This window comes from Carettochelys insculpta, chromosome 12, assembly GCF_033958435.1.
Source record: "Carettochelys insculpta isolate YL-2023 chromosome 12, ASM3395843v1, whole genome shotgun sequence".
Taxonomy (NCBI): Eukaryota; Metazoa; Chordata; order Testudines; family Carettochelyidae; genus Carettochelys; species Carettochelys insculpta.
In genome coordinates, this window is record NC_134148.1 from 22,518,090 (window position 1) to 22,540,284 (window position 22,195).

Consider the following 22,195-nt stretch of genomic DNA (forward strand, 5'->3'; position numbering starts at 1 on the left):
ACTGAACTCACAACTTTAGGTTTAGCAGGCCAATGCTCAAACTACTGAGCTATCCCTGCTCCCACAGTGAATCATTTCACTAGTCACAGTGAATCAGTTCACTAGGTTTGTCAAATACTACCTTATCACCTAAAGGTCAGGAAGGTCTGAAGAACTACAGGAGAAAGAGCAGCAACCATGCTGTCATCCACATACTAGAGCTCCATGATCAAGGTCATTGGGGTCTTGCTTTTAGCCTTTAGTCTTTGGAGATTGAAAAGCTTCCCATTCATTCAATAGACAATCTTCACACTATCTGGAAGCTTGCCATCAATGAAGGGTCATGGCTACAAAGATGCCAAACAATGGTGGGGCAAGGACCAAGCCTTGTTTAACTCCTGTTTTGACCTTAAAGAAGTCACTTTGGGATCTGTTTTCCTCAATACTGTGGCACTCATGTTGCCATGAAACAGCCTCAAGATGCCAATGAATTTTTTGGGAAAACCAATCTTTGAGAGGCTGGTCCACAGGATACTACAAACTGATTGAGTCAAATGCTTTGTCCAGGGCGATGAAACTCATATATAAAGTTTGGTTTTGCTCATAAACATATTTCTTGCAGTTGCTGGGCAATGCAGATTACGTCCGCTGTTCCTCAGAATGGTCAGATGCCACACAGACTATGGGAAAATTTCTTCTGAGTGTGGCAGGAGTCGGTTTGCAAGGATTCGAGCTAAGATTTTCCCTGACATTGCCAGGAGGGAGATGTCACGATAGTTTCCACAGTCCAACTTGTTGTCCTTCTTGAAGAGGCTGATTATCAGTGTGTCTGAAATATCATGGCATTTGCTCCCTGTCCCAGATCTTGAGAATCAGGATGTGGAGATGTTTGTGGAGCTCTGTCCCACCTTCTTTGGGGAATGTGGCAGGGATTCTATCTAGTCTGGTTACCTTGTTGCACTTCATTGCTTTGAGGGCAGCTTGGACCTCACCCAGGATAGGAAGTGTTGCAAGCTTGTCTCTAGGCAGTTGCTAAGCAATTTGGTCAAGAGATTCTACGACCATGGTGGAGGAGAAGTTCAAGAGCTCATTATAGTGCTCCGTCCAGTGAGACACTATGGGTTCCCTGTCTTTCAGGAGTTGGACACCATCCTTTGATCTCAGGGGATTGATTCCATGATTTCTCAGTCCATGAACAGCTTTGGTAGCACTGAAGAAGCCTTTTGTATAATTGATGTTGGAGAGCCTGGCATTCTCGCACCTTCTCAGTTCACTGCTGTTTTTTCAGAGTCCTTGTTTTATGTTGAACTTCTGCCTTGGCCTTGGCATGTACTTCTCTCTTCATTGTGCAGCTGTTGTTGCTTTCAGGCAAAAAGAAAAGCCTTTAGGGACTGGCAATCAACCGTTCATTTTTCCACATTGTTCTTATCAAATCAGTCCTGATGCTTCTTGGACTCGTAGCCAACGGTTTCTGCACAAGCTCCAATGATGGTATTTTGTAGCTGACACCAGTATTCTTCCACTTCTTCAGGGAGTACCATCAACAGTGCTTCCTTTGGAGCGCTCTCTAGAAGTCGTCACTTCATCTGACGTGGTCCTTCAAGTCTTGTACATTGAGCTTTTGTCAGATCTGTTTCTTCTCACTTCATTTGGTGACAATCCTAATCACCATTGTGGACTGAATAAGGTGGTGATCGGTTCAGAAATCATCAGTACTAGGCACTGGACACGTGAGGAGGACATCACGCCGATCCTGAGCATGGATAATGACATAGTCTATGAAGTGCCAGTGCTTCGACCAAGGATGTTGCCACGATTTCTTACATTTGTTTTTCTGGCAGAAGAGGGTGTTCATGATGATGAGCTTGTGTTCCGCACTTTTCATAAGGAGGAGCACTCCATTGGAATTGCTGTTGCCAACTCCTTTCCCAGTGGTAGTCTGCCAGAGTTCCCCATCTCTTCCAACCCTGGCATTGAAATCCCCCAAGAGAATGGTCTTGTCTTCAATGTGGATGTCTTTCAGGACTGTGTCCAACTGGATGCAAAACTTCTCCTCCACATCCTTTGGCGACTAGAGTTGGTGCGTAAGCACTGATACCAGTCACCTGTTGGTTTTTGGCAAGCTTCAAGCGGAGAGTCATGAGACACTCATTGATGCTGATGAGGTTTTCAGATAGGATCTTTGTCAGTTTGTTTTTGATGGCTAATCCTACTCTATGAATTTGTTTTTCTTCCCTTGGAGGTTCCTTTCCAGAAAAATGTGTACCCTCTGCCTTCTTCTCTTAGCTGTCCTCCTTCTGGTCTATGCTTTTCTGCCAGGACAGCTATATCAGTGCTGAATCGTCACAGCTCACGGGCAATAATTGCCATATATCTTTCGAGTCACTCATTGTCTGGGTTGTCCATTAGAGTCCAAACATTCCATGTTCCAAAGCTTACTGTTTGATTTTGACTACATAGAGGTAAACCAACTGGGCACAATTATCCAGTCAGGGGAGGTGAGGTGGACAATGGTTCGGGCACCTTTTCTAGCCCCCTCCCCATGTGGAGTAAGCACAGCGGCTCCTATACAGGGCTGCTCAGTCATAGATGCTGCAGCTGAACCATTCTATCGCCTCAGTCCTCAAAGTGGAGCTACTGATACATATATCTACTGCTTACATGCTGGCTCATGACTAAAAGCTTCCATATTTCACAATCCATGCTAGTTGCTGCAGTGCTTAAGTTTACAAGAGTAGCACGCAGAGGGAGAGACCTGTGCATGACTTCTTTTAACATAGGGAGACTGCTGTGCTGCAGCCACCACATGGTTCTTGACGGATAGAGGGCTCAGGTCCAATGGCATGGGATCCACGACAACTGGAAGTCTTCTGTCCGCTGCAGCCTTCATCCACTTTCACAGCTGCTGTAGCATTACCTTTGCTATCCTCTACCTGCTGTTTTGTCATTGAGGACTTTTAGGATCGTTCCCCTTTATCTTGCTGCCATGAATATGAGACTCCCTATGGCATCACTCTCAGGTTCACTGGAACACACAAACCCACTCGCAGAAGCAAACTAGATCAGAATTTCTTCTAGCAGGTTTAGATGTCTAGTAAAAAATATTCACATTAAACAAGACTGATTTTGTCAAAATATTAGTGGGAAATATTGTCAATCTTGTTTAACTGAACAGCAAAGCAAGACTTACATTCCTTACTACCCACATCTTATTTCATCTATTCAGACTCACATCACTGAAATTGTAAGTTTTTCTGAGGGCTTGTTTACATTTGTGGTGCACATAGTGAAGACACTACCTATGCCAACAGGAAACCTGCCTACATCAGAAATTAGGCTACTACAATTATGTGGGCTCAGAGGTGTGAATTTTCTGCATCCCAAACAATGTAGTTATACTGACATAGGTTGATAGACCAAGCCTGTAGCTACGTTTTCACTACAGCCAGATTGTTGCTCTGGCAATCAATGCACGAGGGGTCAATACAGTGCCCAATCAACCTGCAAATAACTCTCCAGTTGACCCTGGTACTCCACCTCAAATGAGGAGAGAAAGGTAAGTCAATGGAATTGTCTCCCATTAACCCAGTGCAGTGTAGACACCACAGTGAGTCAACCTACGCTATATCAAATCCAGCTACATTATTCACATAGCTGGAGTTGCATAACTTATGTTACTTATTGCAGTAGTTTAGACATAGCCTTAGATATTTAAGGATGAAAAGTGCCAAGAGCAATTGCGAAGTACAATCCTGTTTACATGTCTACTATATGTAGCTAGGTCAACGACTTGTTAATTCAGACATGTAGTCACTATTTCCCATTTATGGCCCTTTTGGTATCTATGCTAAACCTTGTCTACACTATGCGGCTCTGATGATCTACTTCAGCTATGCAAATAGCATAGCTGAAGTCAACATACTCACCATAGCATCCTTTTGGTAAATTTGGCAGGGGCTGCTCTCCCATCAACGATGGGTACTCTCCTGATTTCGGTGTTATACCGGCGTCGATAGGAGAACACTCAGATTGATTTTTTGCATCTAAGCAGATGCAATAAATTAATGGCCAATGCCACGAACACTGCAGCATCAATACCTGGTGTAGTGTAGACAAACTTATGGAAGCGATAGTACTAAAAACAATATAAATCATGACATGACACAATCAAATCATTTCCCTGGCTAAAAGGTAAGAGGATGAACTGGACTGAATTGTATTGGTGGAGCTTAGAACAAAAAGCTAAGAATGGCAAGGGACAAGATGTTATTTGATTTACAATACTATTCTACTTTTTAGCAAGGTGAGCCCAGACAAGCTATAATGGAAACTCTTAAGAATGATGAATAATGTGTGCAGAAGTTCTGGTCAGGTTTTATTGTTACAGTGAGGAATTTTAGAAATTGAAGTTTATATTCCACCTACCAATACAGTAAACCCTTTAAAAACCCACTTTGCTGTCATTAGTAACACAAGTCAAACCTTTCTAATCAGGAACTCACTTCTCCAGCAAGATTTTAGTTAGCCAGACAAACACTTATTACGGGTGTGGCCAAGTTTACTGTGGTTCTATAAAATCTGTTTTCAGCCACCAGTCCTGGCTCTCAGTGTTCTGTGGTGTTATCTACCCCAAATGTCTTCAAAGAGCCCAGTAAGCAGTGAAAGTGTTAGTAATATGCTAGATAATATTGACCTCCCATCGTCTGGCAAATTCTTTTGTCTGGCACCAATCAGAAACCAAGATTAATGGACAACGGAGGTTCAATTTGTATTTCAGTCCACAAAGGAAGTGACACTTGATCTTTGCTCACCATGAGTTCTACTGCAACTGGATCCTAATTTCCCAGTTTAGTTGCTTGGCTTTGGTCTACAAAGCCAAAAACAAAAAAGCCAGGGGAATTTTAGATGACGTTCCCCTAGCTGAGTGAAACCATATTAAAAACATCATCTCCTTCTCCAGGCCAGCAGGGCTGGGACATCTGGGCAAGCAGTCATCAGGGTAGGTAAAGAGAACAGAACATTATTTTTATTACTCTAGGAAATCCTTCCATCCAATGTAAGGATGCTTCTGTGAGGTCCAAAAGGACCCTTGTGACAGTCTAACGTTTCTTGAGTGAAACAAACCCAAAGGATTCCTCTCATTCACCTTTTATCCTTAAACTGTTTGCACTATATGCTGGTTTTTTAAGTCCTGGCTTGACATAGTCACGGCTGGGATGACCTAGTTGAGGTTGATCCTGCTTGAAGCAGGGGGCTGGACTTGATGACCTCTTGAGGTCCCTTCTAGCCCTATGATTCTATGAAGTCTGATCAAGATTGGAAGCAGAAAAAGATAGGTTGAGTACCAGGATGGTGAAGAGCCAAATATAAGCCAGTAGAAGCAGAAGAGATTGTGGTTGTTGTAGTTGCAGGCATATATAAAAATATTCACCAACTTCTGCAACTAATTACTATGTAAAATCAATAACTGCATATGCAAATTAAGCAGGCTAACATACACAAAAATATCTGAAAATCCAGAATAATGTGTCCATTCACCAACAGACATACTAGAATCTAGTGTTCTGAACCAACGAGTACACTGTACAATTGAAAAGCTGAGCCTGAAGACACCAAATAGAAAGATGACGGGAACTTCTTTCTCCTCAAAAAAAAAATTGCATTCATTCAAGACCATTGATTCTTTCCAACAGAACCATAATTGATAACAGCATGAATGAGGACAGACTCTCAGGCTCAATTTTAAATCTGGGACAGGGGAGAAATTGTTCCATAAGGACAGAACCAGAGAGCTGTTAAATCTTAATTTATTACTATTTCAGGTTTCAGAACTTTGAGTACCTAGCATTTCTGAACATACTTTCACATTAACCATTGTTTTTTCTACACTTACATTTGTCTGACAACAGCGATGTGCAGCCAAGCTTTAGAAACATCAGAAACATTGTGATTCTAAATTATACTACAGAACAAAGACATTTGGACATAGTCTTAAACTTTTGGAAAGCAGAGTTGATTTATAGTGAAATTTTCTTCACTATCTCCACGTGTTATATCCTTTTTGAACTACACACACAGAATTATGCCAAACAGGAATGTTTAGGCACCACAATCAATTCTGAGCATGTGCATCCATTTATATATACACACATAATCACTACCCTTTTTATATACGCTCCAGATAAGCGTTCTCATCAACAACATTTTTTATGTCTTATGCTGTGACTTTTTTTTAAAGCATTCCCAATTAACAGCAAGTACTAAAAATATTCTTAAACCAGAAAGCTGAAGAGTGCAAATGAGGCATGAAGCTTCTCATAATACAATTTCATGAGTAACAAATTTAAATTTAACTTTAACTTTGAGACCATTTTTCTGCTAGGAATCCTGCCATCTCTGAGGTAATAATGCTTTTGGCTGTACTGGGCTCCAAGTGGGAAAAGGCAAATGTAGTGCCCCCTGTTTAAAAACGGGAAGAAAGATGAGCCAGGGAACTATAGGCTGGTCAGTCTTACATCAGTCCCGAGAAAAATCATGGAGGGGCTCCTCAAGGAAGTCATTTTGAGGTACTTGGAGGAGGGGAAAGTGATCAGGAATAGTCAGCATGGATTCATGAAGGGCAAGCCATGCCTGACCAATCTGATTAGTTTCTACGATGAGATAACTGGCTTTGTGGATAGGGGGAAAAAAAAATCAATGGATGTGATTTATCTTGACTTTAGCGAAGCTTCTGATATGGTCTCCCACAATATTCTTGTCAGCAAGTTAAAGGAATGTGGATTGGATAAATGGACGGTAAGATGGATAGAAAGCTGGCTAGAAGGTCAGGCCCAGCGGGTAGTGACCAACAGCTCAATATCGGGACGGCAGTCAGTTTCTAGTGGAGTGCCCCAAGGTTCGGTTCTGGGTCCTGTTCTGTTCAACATATTTATCAATGACCCGGATGAGGGGTTGGATTGCACCCTCAGCAAGTTTGTGGATGACACTAAGCTAGGGGTAGAGGTAGATACACTGGAGGGTAGGGACAGGGTCCAGAGTGACTTAGACAAATTGGAAGACTGGGCTGCAAGAAATCCGATGAGGTTCAATAAGGACAAGTGCAGAGCCCTGCACTTGGGCCGGAAGAATCCCAAACATTGTTACAGGCTGGGGTCCAAATGGCTCAGAAGTAGTTCTGCAGAAAAGGACCTGGGAATTGTAATGGATGAGAAGCTGGACATGAGTCAACAGTGTGCCATTGTAGCCAAGAAAGCTAATGGCATATTAGGTTGCATCAAGAGGAGCGTTGCCAGTAGATCCAAACAAGTGATTGTTCCTCTTTATTTGGCTTTGGTGAGGCCGCATCTGGAGTACTGTGTCCAGTTCTGGGCCCCCAATTATAGGAAGGATGTGGATACACTGGAGAGGGTCCAACGGAGGGCGACCAAAATAATTTGGGGCTGGAGCATATGCCTTACAAAGAAAAGTTGAGGGAATTGGGACTGTTTAGTCTGCAGAAGAGAAGACTGAGGGGGGACTTGATAACAGCCTTCAGCTTACTGAAGGGAGGTTGCAAAATGGCTGGAGAGAGGCTGTTCACAGTGGTCACGGATGGCAGAACATGGAAGAATGATCTCAAGTTGTGGTTGGGAAGGTCCAGGTTGAACATTAGGAAAAACTTTTTCACTAGGAGGGTGGTGAAGCATTGGAATGGTCTATGCAGGGAAGTAGCGGAGTCTCCATCCCTGGAGGTGTTTAAGTCTTGCCTCGACAAAGCCCTGGCTGGGCTGATCTGATGGGTTTGGTCCTGCTTAGAGCAGGGGGCTCGACTCTGGCTTTTTTAGGTCTCTTCCAGTTCTATTGTTCTATGATTCTATGAAGTGGTAGAAAAGCTTTGTCTTTTAAATCAGTCACGGCCATCCCTCACTTTTTATTATCCAATTTCTTCAAGATCAGGTCGCTATTAATAAGGCCATTAATGACCCTCCTATTTAGAGTCCCAAACCCCAGGTTAGACCATTTGTTCTTCAGTTTTATAAGGGTGGCTTTATTTATAACACACAATTGTTTTATTATTCTACAATACATATACATTTTCAAACCACTATATAAATAATAATGATGACGACACCATTCTGAAGTTGGTAAGCATTTCTGTTTTAGAGACAGGAGAGGTAGAGAGCAGCCCCCAGCAGATCACTGGGGGGACCTGGTACCCGAATTCCGAACTTCCTGACTCATGCTACTATGCTGATGTTGTTTCAACAGAATTTTTGTCTTATTCTAATGCAAATCAAATTATTAATTGAATTGTCCACAAGCAATTCTCTGGAACAATGGCTGTATAAGTGATAGCAGCATTTCCTACTGACCTGGAGAATGACACTTCAAATAAACTAGCTGAAGGGAGTTTCTAGTTATTCTGTCCAAAGAATATCGAAATGGCTCACAGTTCACAAAAGTAAACTGCATTCCTGAAAGAGGGACATCATGCTGTTTCAAGACACACTTACCTTTCTTTTCCCCTGTAAAAGGAACAAAATCCTCCCTGTCTTTATGTTCCAGGGCCTGCTTCTCCAAATAAGCAAGGAGTTGCTCTCTGTCAAAAGGGCCTGAGGCCTTTTTAGTAGTCTGGTCCTTCTGTCGGAAGCCGGCTGGTAAAAGTGCATTCTACAAAAGGAAGAATTACAACAGAGCTTGAAAAGTTCTGGTACATATAGCTTCAATTCAGTCTCTGAAAATCAAATTCATTCTACTCGTCAAAAATCTTGATCCTCCCTCCAATGTATTTTTGGAGGCCAGGCCTACATACAAAGATTGCATATTGTACATTATTAATGTTTTAAAATCACTGAAACAGTTAAACTTGACAAGTACCAGAACTTCCAGTATTAGACCCACAGAGTAATTATTTAACATTTTCTTTTAAATATGAATGCTCTATTCCGTTACATGAGGAGGTGTGAATAAGAAAATTACCCCATTTACACAGTGGATGCTAAGTAAGGATGCTATCTGCACCTTTTCAAATTCACAAGACAATGGTCTATTCCAGCCAACTGAGTCACAACCCACAACACTGGGATGCACTTTTGTGAAGAAGACTTGATCTTACTCAAAGCCTTCTGCAACTGCTGTTATAATGTGAATTAAAATAGAAAGTCAGAAAAAAGGAGAAAGGAACGTGGCTAGAAAGGAGGAAGTAGTAGATAAGACAAAGGGAATGTGACAGGGTGTATCTACCCCATACCAGGCCAGAAGTGGTTAATACAATGTGGGCAAAGGAAGTCCTCCCCACCACAACCATAAGAGGCATGACCCACATGCAGGGGTAGTATAACAGGAGCAGCTCAGCTCAGTCTCAGCTGGATGCTAAAGGGGAAGAACCTGCTGCAAGAGCTCCAGAGGTGGACCAGCTCTGAACTCTGATGGAGGCAGCCAGTGGGGAGTGGTTTATGCCTAAGAGACTGGCACAAGCCTCAAGAGCCAGCAGAGCCCTGGGGAGTGTCTTACGTAACAGAGCATGAGGACGCTAATGCCTCCCAGATTGCCCTACTAGCAGGATGGTATGAATTGACCTAGGGAGGGTGCAAGGGTGGTATCTCCCACCCAAGTAGCTTTGCGTGTTTTGGTGGGATTCCTTGCCAAGCTTGTGGTAGACCCATCCACCACTGACAGGGCCCTGAGTTGGGGCCTAGTGAAGAAAACTGGGTCTGGATCCCCCTGCTGGGCCTGTTGCCCCACTTTTGCCATCTATTAACAACCTCAGACTCTGGCCATTAGGCTACAACAACAAGCAGCTTACGGGTGTCTCAGACTCTGGCCATTAGGCTATGCTGCTCTGTAACCAGGAGCTGTTCTACAGACTCTGGCCACTAGACCATATAGCCCTACAGATAAGAGCTGCTCTGCATGTGCTCTGACCATTAGGCTGTACTGTTCGAGGGTAACAGACTGTGAGAGGTTCCCAACAGACCAGCAGCAGTAATAATGGTGCCAACACCCCAAAGAAACCCCATCTCAAGCGGGGGGGCATCTCTACCCCACCACAGAGAGATTTCCGATGAACATATTTAAAATTTGACAGTTTTCCCACCATTAAAAGTTAAGCATGTCACAAACAGGAGAGGTATCCCACAAGAACATTCTGCTACAAATCAAATAATTCAGCACTGAATAGTATACGACAATGCCACAAGTCTACAGAGATTATCTGATGCTTTAACCCAAACTGACAACTGGGACTATAATCCAGTTCTAAGTAAAGAACAGAACTGGAACGCAGAAGTTGTTTTGCCTCCACACTCTACTTCCTTCATCATATTACATCAGAACAAGCCCCAAAGGAGGGCTGATCAGTACCTGTTGGAAACAGGACAATAAAACTAGAAACATATATTTTAAAAAACTCCTTCAGAAAAAATACCAACTGCCATTTTTCTTCTATACTTGGAGCTCATTCCCAAAAACGTCTTCATGGTCATTCTGCTTGACATTGATTGTTTTTATGCTGCAAAGAAGACATGATTATTTTTATTGCTACTACTGCTGCTTTAGCAAATTACAAAACCTGTTCTGTACATAGAAATTCAATTAAAAGGCACTAGACTGTCAGCATACTTTCTAAAACAGTGCCACCAAAAAGAGTTGTTAGCTACCCATACCCACCTCAGGATCAAGGTCATCCAGAACAGTTTCTAATTGTTTCAGCTCTTCTTCTGTTAGTTTACCAAGAATTTCATCCTCATCTAGGTCTTTGTACTTGTCCAAATCTTTTCGGAACGGAAGGGTCATGGCTTGTGTAGCAGAAAGTCACTAAGCTTTTCAAATTTCTAATGAAGGCTAACTTGTATTCTTAGACAGATCTACAGAAAGAATTAAAATAAGAGCATGATTAAGGACACTGTCTCAAAATCGCTGTACATTTTCAAAGTTTCCAAGTATGTGTGTACATTTCCTCAGAAGGTTTTCACTGTCATGTGCACACATCAATTTTTGCAGTTCTACAGCAATGCACACCATAAGTTGCTCTTGAGTTTTTATAGAATGTCAATCACCATGCTATCTAAAAACAGCTAAGCTATTGGCAGCAATTTAAAATCTCTAAACCACCTCCCCACAGACCAAAGCACTCTGCATCATAGAAAGTCAAGTTTTGGCTTATAAAGTTGATTATGTCAATAGAGTAAGTAAAACTAGCACTAATAGGATAGTCGAAGTTAGAATACTAAAGAATTGGAAAAAAGCAAATCTATCAACAGAATTTTTCTAGGCTAAGCCTTCCCTATGGCCATTAGTTTTTGTAGATAATTGAAGTTAAAAATGTTCCATAGGTCATTAAGAATGATCTTTCATATTTTTCTTATTCAAGGCCCTATTTCCTTTACTGAGCCTCTTCAAATCAAGTTGTAAACAAATGACAAACTAATTAGGTAATAAATAAGGAGATGAGTCAGTAATAGCTGAAGCAGATGACTGATTTCCTTGTTCAGTGAGTTACATAATAAGTAACATTTAAAACAGTCAGATTAAAAAATCAAAATGCTGAGTAACTTTTAAAGTGCCTAAATAGCAGCAGCCAGATGCTCAAGAGACGCCTCTTCACATTATACTTCCTGGACGCCTACTGGAGGCCCGAGATACAGAGAACAAGGAGTTAATTCCCGGGGTCAGCTTTTTTTACTCCTACAGTTTGAAAGAGGTCAGTTTAGGTCGTGACTAACATTGCAATCTCTCATTTCATTTTGACTCATGTGTTAGTTGCAATTTTTAAAAAAAAATCCCATGGACTGACTTATTACAAGTCCCAGCTCAAAATTAATGTAAAAGGTTTAAACAGAGAAGGTTAAAAATTAAAAACATCTGCCCAACAGAATAGTTAAGATGTTCAGGAATATGATACATAATCTGAACGCATTACATAGCACAGACAGAATTTATTCTTCATTTCACACTTTGAAAACAAGTGATTTTTTGAGCAAGCAACAGAACTTTCCATTCTAACTTGTGAAAGTAACTGATTACTTCATACAAATAAGGAGCTAACCGTTCTTATGAAAGATGAACAACATCTGTGTACGAGACAAGCCTGGTCTACATGACAAAGCTAAGTCATCTTAGCTACATCCCTCGGGGCTATGAAAATTTCACATCTTGTGTAATATAAAACCAAGCTAATCCCCAATGTAGATACTGCTAGGCAAGGGGAAGCTACTGCCCTTGGCAGAGGTGAATTTACTACAGTGACAGAAGAAACCCTTCCACCAGTGTAGTAAATGGCCACATCAGGAGTCTTAAGCTCATGGCCCATGGGCAACAGCTCTGTCAGGGGATGGCCCAATCTGTTCCAAGAGTACCCGCAGGCCAGGAAGCAGAGGGATCCCCCAACTGCTGCTGCCGCCCTGAACCAGGCACCCCGTAATTACCAAGGTCATGTCCCTGGGGGACAGGGGAGAAGGAGAGTCAGTGGCTGGAAGGGGCAGGGCTTGCCCTCTCCCTGGTAATCCACAGCCAAATTGCACAACTGGTCCAGCTGGACATGGCCTACAGGCCGTGAGCTTGGGACCCCAGGTCTGTATGACAAAATACAGCAACAATATCCTTGTAGCATTCTAAAGTAGACATATCTACTAATTCTAGTGTCCACAAATTTTAGTGCATTAAGAATATAAAAGGGGACAAGCTCATTTATGAGGGGGGGGGGAAAAAAAAAAAAAAAAAAAAAAAAAAGATGGCCTGGGTTGTTGCTGCCTTTTGGGCAAATTCTTGGCTCAGGCTGCACACAGACACACATGCAAAAAAAGCTCGAAGATGAAGGTGGAAGGGGGCTCATTTCTACTTGATTTTTCCCCCAAGCGTACCGTTAGGAATATATATCCCATAGTACGAGGGTTCTCCACTTTTCTTTCTCCATAACGTGCTATAAAAACTCTGGCCTATCTGTGGTACAACTACTTTTCTGCATATAAAAGCCAGGACAGGCATCAGAGGTTGGAAAGCAGGCCAAGCGTCCATGGCCCCATGCCACAGGTAACTCGGTGGAGTTAAGCTACTGCGTGTTCGGCTTCAGCTCTTAGTGATGCAACTCAGGACCTCAGGCTTCAGCCCCACACAGTGGTGCTTTAGGTTTCTGCCAAGGGCCCCAGGGAGTCGACAGCTGGTCCACTTTGCTGGACCCCTGAAACCTGCTTGCAGCACCCAAGTGGGCCTGGGACTTCTGGATGAGAATCCCTCCCATAGCAGATTTTGAGAACAGGGCCAAGACCAGCTGGCCCAATATGAATCCTACTGCTGCTTCTGGCAGAAATGATCCAAAGAGAGAAGGTGTGTGCAGACAGAGTCAAATTACCAATGCTGGTTTTATTTGTCCAATGCAAACACAAAGGGCTGTTGCAGGTGCTTGCACAGCAGTGCAGTCATTATTTCATTTTTGCAATTAGTTATTTCCAGGCCATGTGATCCTTGGCAGCCAGTATGTCATTGTCTTCCCACACACATACCAACCCAATTAAAAAAACAAACAAACCTATCTCTTGGCAAGTCTACAGCTCTGTTTTCTGAATTCCTTCATCTAATTTGTGTATGGTAAGGGAAGTCTCCTGATAAATATTTGATCACTGCATGTGTTGCTGTTTTGTACTCGCATACTAAACAATCAGTGGGAATACAGGTTAACATTTCTAGGGTGCACACTTCACGTATTTAAAGAGAGCAGGCCACAACAGTACTACAGTCAAGTTCTGCTAAGCCTTATTTTCTTCTGTGACTGCATGTTTGATATTACCAGGACATTCAGATACTGATTTATTATGACCAAACAAGCTAAATTCTCAAAAGATTGCAAAAATGTCTCAGAACCAGTGTCATTAAAAGTAAATTAAGTGGTTTCTGCCAGGTCTCCAACTGGCTCACAGCCAACTATGTTGGACAGCCTTGGTCTGACAGTTGGCCAGAGGGACAAGGGCCAATATTCTGTTAGACACTAGGAAAAGGATGGACTAGACAGGGAAATAGGGTCCAGTACTCTTCAATATAGGCATTAATGAGTTAGATAATGGAGTGAAAAGTATGCTTATAAAATCGGCAGATTATGCCAAGCTGGGAGGTGTTGCAAGTACTCGGAAGATTTGGATTAGAATTCAAAAACCTATCACAAATCAGTGAATTGACCTAAGTACAACAACTTTAAATTTAAAGTGGAAAATTAACTGGACACCAACTCAAATTCTATACAAGCAAAACAAAAAAGCAGTTCAGTAGCACTTAAACACTAACAAAATAATTTATTAGGTGGTGAGCTTTCATGGGACGGACCCACTTCTTCAGACCATAGCCATATCAGAACAGACTAAATATTTAAGGCAGAGAACCAAAAATTGTTACCAAGGTTGACAAATCAGAAAAACTGAAATCAAGGTGGGCAAATCAGAAAGAAGAGGGGCAGTAGGATGGGGGAAAGTCAAGAGTCAGAAAAAACAAAGTATGTAAAAGAGTCCATATAATGACCCAGGTAATTGGCGCCTCCTACTACCCCTCTTCTTTCTGATTTGCCCACCTTGACCACAATTTTTCTGATTTGTCGACCTTGATTACTATTTTTGGTTCTCTGTGCATTAAATATTGAGTCTGTTCTGGTATAGCTATGGTCTGAAGAAGTGGGTCCGTCCCATGAAAGCTCACCACCTAATAAATTATTTTGTTAGTGTTTAAGTGCTACTGAACTGCTTTTTTGTTTTGATAGTACATAGACGAACACAGCTATCTCTCTGTTAAATTTTGTACCTTATATTCTAGCACAACCTGCTTCCATTGTCATAGATTTATAGTATTTATGAAATGTTTGTTAAGGAGTCACAGTATTTGCAGAGTAACTGTAACAACAGTGGAATCAACACAATATGCAAACAAACTTCTGACTCCAGAACAGGAAAGTTCTTCCCCTTCCTTTCAATTTAAGTCATTATGTATTTGTAGCCAGACAAAGTCTCCCCCTTACAAGCCAGCTTGCTCGTTGCCCCCCCCACTGAGGAGCACACAGGGCACGGAAATGGCTGCTGACAGCACAGTCTTTGATGCCCTCATTGAGGCCCAGATATGCTAGCTTATCGTGACCCTGAGAAGCAGAAAGTACAGCTAGAAGGCTAACAGGCCAGACTGTCAACATGAGAGTGGGGGGGACCCTCAGAAATCACCCCAGCTGGCATTGATCAATATGATGCACACACACAATCACCCAGAAGGGGACGTGCCCCGCCCGGACAAAAGAATGTCCTGTACTCCTAAATTGTTTATCTCTTGTCTTACAAGTGCAAACTAAGTAAGAAATGCCCTTGTAACAAACTGGCGTCACAAAGACAGACCAGTATGATCTGGCACCATAGATAAGAAAGAGAATACATAACCCAAAAGGGGTATAAAAGGTGGGTCCAGCAGAACTCTAACTTTGAGTGCATTTCAACCAACTTCCTGCTGGTCGGGTCAGGTGATTGCCTCCCGAGGTCCACAACTGGGGATGCCCAACCTCGTATTCTTCTTTCCGCGGAATTGAGTGACCGATCCGGCTTGGCTACGCTGGTATCGAGAGACGCAGAGAGGGTAAGATACACCCATGCTAGGTCTCTGACTTTTTTTTTGTGCACAGCTAAAGAATTAGAGCTCTGTAACTAGATGTCATTGTGCCAAGATATCATTGTGTTAGATGATCACATATCTTTGTATTGGATTGTAACGTAACTTGTTAACACCTGTACTTTGCTAGCATATAAGAAGTAAACAATAGCCTTTTGTAACCGTATGCTTATAACTGTAGCTTAATAAACTTGTAACTAGTTAAGATCCAAGCCTAACTGTTTTGTTAACCCTTTTGTTACTGCAACACAGCCGGCACAACAAACGAACTTTAACCGTTTGGTTACTACAGCCTGGCTGTGGGTGAGAGTGCTAGGAGCTGCCTGCTCTAACAGTAAAAAACTGGGTTGCTTAGGACCCAGGGGAGTACCTCACTGCACATTACCTGGCCACCGGCTAACAGAATTGGCGCAGAAAGCAGGGTTGTGACACAGGCTGTACCACAGTGACAAAATGAAACCAGTCATGATAAACAACATGGATTTCCCCAACATAGAGAAAGAATTCACCCGGGAAGGATGGGGTGACTCTAAGCAGGACAAGGGAATGTTGGAAAAGAACTGGGGACAATCAGAGGAATCATGGTTGCAGCTCTGTAAGCAGAGAACTGCTTGTAAACTGAAAGGGAAAAAGGAATATTGGAGTAGTTTTGTATCTGGCTGTGAGATACAGCTCCTTGGACAAAAACCCAGATTATAAGACCTTGAAGAAACTGCCCAACTCTGAAAGCTTTAGTTCAAGTTCTTAACTCTTTGTGTTACAAAGTGTAGTTATGTAAACATTTATGTTGTGGTGTATGTGTCATGGAGTTTTGTTCACATTAATTGTTTTGCTAACACGTGTTTGTGTCATGTCATGGAGTTTTGTTCAATGTTGTCTGTCTGTCTGTCTGTCCTGCTGGTGCATCCATAAGGAGGGGACGCCTTCCGATATGGACACCTTTCAATATAGGTATAAAAGATCTAAATCCCTTTAGTAATACTTAAAATGGTAATATCCAATAACATGTCACTTTGGAAAATAAGAGTGTGATTTGAGGTTAAGAGTAAGTGAGTAAGTCCTTAACTCTGAAGGGTCTGGAGAAAATTCAGAGTCAGTAACTTGCAGAGTTTAGAAAGAACTGAGCATATTTGTAAATGGAATATTCCAATATGTAACCTGCCACCCCAAAGGGGGTAGAAAAGTATTCTTTTGTCTTTCAGAAACACAGAGAAAAGCTGGTAGTTACTGAAGAACAACCTAAACATCATGAATCTCCTTTTAAAATGAAGAATGTGGTTTTGTATTTTATGTTTGTACTTATCTTGTTAATAGCATTATCAAATTGTCTATGGTGGTAAGTTAGAATATACATGGGCTCATGAAAACAAAAGTGATCTGTATATTGCTGCCTTATTAAATGCCTTGGCTGACACAGCAGCTAAAGCTGCAGACCTTTTCCCCTCTTGGACCACTTCCCTGTTTCCCATTTTTACAGATTCCCAGTCTCCTATTGCAACCCTTATTGATACTGCACTATTCCAAGATCAGGCCCTAAATTCAGAAGAAACTATCTGGAGACTGGAGGAATGCCTTTTGCACCCTGAACACGTTTGGCGCTCCCCGGACGGCCGCCTGGTTGCACCCAAGGTCCTTCTCCCTTATCTTGCTTGCATGCACCACAGCCTGACTCATGTAAGCGAAGCAGGGGAATGATTACTGCTGTTCAAACAAATTGGTTTGCTTCCAAATTCTCCTAAGTGGCCCAAACTACTGTCTGGCTTGCCCTGTCTGCCAAGCCCATGACGTGGGCAAACCTGTAAAGACAGTTCTGGCAACCAGATCTCTGCCTTTAGGACTGTTCCTGAAGTTACAAATGAGCTTCATTCAGCTACCCAAATGTAAATCTTTTAAAATGTGCTGGTTATTGTTTGTTTGTTCTTGGGATGGGTAGAGGAATGTCCATGCTGGAAAGTTAATACCGCACAGAACTCCACCTTAATTAAGGAATCCCTATGGAAGGTGGGAATGCCTAGTGAGTACCACCATGCCACCCAGCAACCCTTAAGTATAGGACATGCATCAGACCAGCAAAAGAATAACACCCCGGCTGCACAGCTAAGTAACCTGGCAGATGCAGCAGCCCAGATCTCTGCCACCCAAGTAGATTGGGAACGTTTGTATCTGTGGCTGCATGAGACTCTGGGGCACAGAGGGAGTGATGAGCTGGTGCGGCAAGCACATATCAGGGGGTGGCCTATCACCCACCAACAGGCCAGAGACCTGTTGCAAGCCTGTACTATCTGTGCTAAAACCTGAAAACACATAGCTGAAGGACAGCGATTTGCCAGACTAAGAGATGGGAAAACACTATGGGCAACCTGGCAGGTTGATTACATTGGCCCACTTCCTACTACCAGGCAAAGGTGTAAGTACCTCTTGACTGGAATGGAAGTTGTTTCAGGAATTGGTTTTGCATACCCTGCCCCATTGGCAACAGGACTGTTCACAATTATGGGACTAAACCGCTTAACAGCAATTGTCCCTGTACCCCAAGAAATCCAGTCTGACAACAGCTCACACTTTAAAAACAAAGTAGTACAAGAGTGGGCTGTTAAGCATGGAATTCAGTGGACTTACCACCTCCCTTATCGACCCCAGTCCAATGGCATAGTCGAGCGCTGGAATGGGCTGTTAAAAAAGCCACTTGAAGCCCACGGATGGCACTTGGAAAAACAGGCTGAATAAGGTGGTGCAGCAACTAAACAATGAGCAAACCCCTACGGGCACTCCAATCAGCAGAGGATTCTTCCCTACAGGGAAAAATTCCTCAACTTTGGTTGCGCCACTCAAGGACTCCAAATCTAATCCTGGAGATACTGTTGTAATTAAACACCCTAGTCTGGGAACACAGACTCATGTACTGCACTCATACAAAGGTGGGGGTGTAGACTGCTTTAGACTCTAAAAGGGAACCAATAACCATTACCAAGGCTTGGATCACATCCAAGACCGGCTGACCCTGTGTTTTCTCTCCAGAAAAGAAGGAACCACCTGGAATACACATCTCCCTGGGAGGAAGCAAGGCAATGGCCACCTGTAACATCAGTACACACCAAAGAACTTTAATGTACATAATATATGCATGCTGCTAGATGCCATATTAATACTAATAGACTCTTAGTAATTGCTATAGGCCTAGTTGTGTTGTAGCTACCTTCAACCCAGATGACAGCATGGCACCTCAACTCCTCGTCATCTTCCTGACAACCTTGCTGACCTCTGCTACACCTAAGCATCCCCTCAGGAATGCCATCCAGCCCATCGTCTCCACCGCTGGTGCCACAGATTGCTGGATGTGTACCCTGCTGAACTCCTCTACCACATTGGGAATTGAGTTTGTCCCTCTGAACCTGAATGATTGGTGGGACAAGAGCAAGATCTTCTGGTGGGGACCAGTCTGTTTTGATGACAGCGACATCCACTCCTACCTTCGCCACAGCCCCTGGGGTTCATGCTGTGATAGGGTGAACTCCCACTTGGATAAGGAATCTGGAAGTTCTGGTTCTGGTTTTGTTATTGTACCCCATAACGGGATGAGGCTTGCTGGGATTTGAGTCCCTGACAACCTTGTCGTTCTGGGTGCTGGGAGGGTGGAACTGATTGTCTTGCTTGTAATTCCTTGGAGTGGAAGCCATCGCGTGCGAGGAAGCTCCAAGGTTAAGCTGGGCCCTTCTGTCCCGTCCTCCTAGCCAAGTTGGTGTGGGTAGAGGTAACCGGTTTAAACTTTCGTGGAACTGAGTGTCTTGCTTGTAATTCCTCGGAGTGGAAGCCATCGCGTGCGAGGAAGCTCCATGGTTAAGCTGGGCCCTTCTGTCCCGTCCTCCCACCCACGCTGGTGTGGGTAGAGGTAACTGGTTTGAACTTTCTGGATTATACCATAATTCCCATCTCCCTTCCTGTCTAATTGTTCTCTGTCTGAGTGTCAGCAAGCGATGGGTGGGTCTCAAAGTATGTAGTCCTGGCCCAACAAGGAAGAGTTTGTGCTGTAATTAACCAATCTTGCTGCCTTTAGGTAAACACTCAGAACAGATTAAACAGGATGTATCTGCCATCAAAGATGCAGTTAAAATCTTACATGCTGTAACTAAGAATGGAAAGATCTCATGGTTAAAATGGTTAGCTCAACAATTAGAATTTTCTCTTACTCCATTCCTGCATTCTATTGTAACCACTATTTTGATTGTTCTTATCATAGTGAGAGACGCAGAGAGGGTAAGATACACCCATGCTAGGTCTCTGACTTTTTTTTGTGCACAGCTAAAGAATTAGAGCTCTGTAACTAGATGTCATTGTGCCAAGATATCATTGTGTTAGATGATCACAGATATCTTTGTATTGGATTGTAACGTAACTTGTTAACACCTGTACTTTGCTAGCATATAAGAAGTAAACAATAGCCTTTTGTAACCGTACGCTTATAACTGTAGCTTAATAAACTTGTAACTAGTTAAGATCCAAGCCTAACTATTTTGTTAACCCTTTTGTTACTGCAACACAGCCGGCACAACAAAAGAACTTTAACCGTTTAGTTACTACAGCCTGGCCGTGGGTGAGAGTGCTAGGAGCTGCCTGCTCTAACAGTAAAAAACTGGGTTGCTTAGGACCCAGGGGAGTACCTCACTGCACATTACCTGGCCACCGGCTAACAGAATTCTATCTTAAAAAAAAACAACAAAACACATTTCCTGCACTAATTACTCTGCATTTTCCACCACCAAAGCTGTATGCTCTCAGTGCCAAGTTAATATGCTATTTTTCAACTTTGGGACTGTTTGCATTCAAATATCACAAGAAAAATCATCATTTGAAACATTTTGCAATGCTGTCAGTGACTCAAATCTATTTTAAAAATGCTCTGATGTGCTCACTATGCAGTAACTAACCCCCTCCACCAGAATAATATAATATGATCAGCTTCCATATGCCTTCTTCTAGCAGGCTTTGTGATACTTGTTAAAGCATCCCACAAGTCCCACCACTTACGGTCTAACTTTTTCACATTGCTGGACACTATACAAGACAAATATTGGTAATATATTAAGGTTTCACTTGCAGTGGACCTCGTTTGTCATATATGATGCCATATACTCACTGTACTGATCTCAGAACCAGTTCCTGCTGGCCTATGTTTCTATTGCTAGTATATCATAGGACCAATCAAGGCTCCCAATTGATTAGGTCATCTGAGATACCCAAAGGTTTCCAGCATAGGGAATGTATTTCACACTTCCCATCCATTTGCAGAACACTATAGAGATGTCTGTTAGAGAACACAGTAGGAGACCACAGTTGCAATTGCTGGTGTACAGGATTTTTTTTTTTTTAAAAGCATACTAATATAAAATGGGGAAGTAGAACAGAACACTTTCTTGCTTAAAACAAGTGAGTGTCTCCTTTCAAGATCGGGAATGAACCCAGCATTTAAAACTATTTTCACAGAATATAAATACTATGGATCCATAGTAGTAGTAGCATCCTTCAGTCTACATAGACTATGGAATGCGCCCTTCGTAGTTCCATTTGGCATCCTCATTTGCAGCGTTGGCTGTGCCTGTGAAGACCCACACAAGAGTGACAGTCCTTGCCGCATCTGTTGCATATGTAATGGGTGTCTAGCAGGCCCTTGCTGTGCTTTCTGTGGGCTCGCTTCTCCTTTGCTAGCTGTCTGATCTTCAAGTCACCCTTCTGAAGGCCCTTGTATAGTTGCTGCCTCTATCTGCTGCGATCGTCTGCCAGCTCCTCCCAGCTGTCTGGCTTGATGTCTACTGCCCTGAGGTCTCTCTTGCAAACATCTTTGTAGTGCAGCTGGAGGCGTCCAGGAGGTCTTTTGCCAGAGGCTAGCTCGCCATACAGGATGTCTTTTGGAATCCTTCCATCATTCACCCTGTGGACGTGGCCAAGCCAGCGGAGCCGACGCTGCCTGAGGAGAACATAAGAACATAAGAATGGCCATACTGGGTGTGCATAGTTGGGATTCCAGCTTGCTCAAGGACGGTAGTGTTGGACACTCTGTCCTTCCATGATATTCCAAGGATTTGCCTGAGGCAGTGCAAGTGGAAGACGTTCAGCCTCTTTTCCTGGCGGGCGTACAGGGTCCAAGTCTTGCTGCTGTATAGGAGGGTGCTGAGGATGCAGACTCTGTAGACTTGCATTTTGGTGTGAGTGTACAGCTTGTTGTTATTCCACACTCTCTCGCTGACTCTGGACAGAGTTGTGGCTACTTTACCGATCCTCCTATTTAGCTCAGTCTCCAAGGACAGGGTGTCAGTGATGGTGGACCCGAGGTAAACAAACTCGTGGATGACCTCTAATGTATAGTTGTCAGTGCTGATTGATGGAGAAACAGCAACGTCCTGAGCAAGTACATTTGTCTTCTTTAGGCTGATGGAGAGCCCAAAGTCCTTGCATGCTTTGGAGAACCGATCCAGCAGCTTCTGAAGCTGGTCTTCTGTGTGTGACACAACAGCAGCATCATCTGCCAACAGCATATCTCTGATGAGGACTTCCCACACCTTAGATTTAGCTTTCAGCCTTGCAAAATTAAACAGTTTCCCGTCAGATCTTGTGT

At 43.0% G+C, this 22,195-nt stretch overlaps 1 protein-coding gene across 3 annotated transcripts in view; it reads right to left on the bottom strand.

Moving 5' to 3' along the window:
* LOC142019588 (tropomodulin-3-like) overlaps positions 1 to 22,195 on the bottom strand; it is a 66,931-nt gene that overhangs the window by 34,076 nt on the left and 10,660 nt on the right. For all 3 annotated transcript variants that reach the window (XR_012647112.1, XM_075006691.1, XM_075006690.1), the window contains exons 2-3: positions 10,627 to 10,823; positions 8,472 to 8,628 (exon numbers count right to left, since the gene is read on the bottom strand). Coding sequence is in view for 2 of the 3 variants with exons in the window: in XM_075006691.1 (XP_074862792.1) it covers positions 8,472 to 8,628; positions 10,627 to 10,752 (283 nt within the window). In the remaining variant the exon portion in view is untranslated. The remainder of the gene's footprint in view (positions 1 to 8,471; positions 8,629 to 10,626; positions 10,824 to 22,195) is intronic.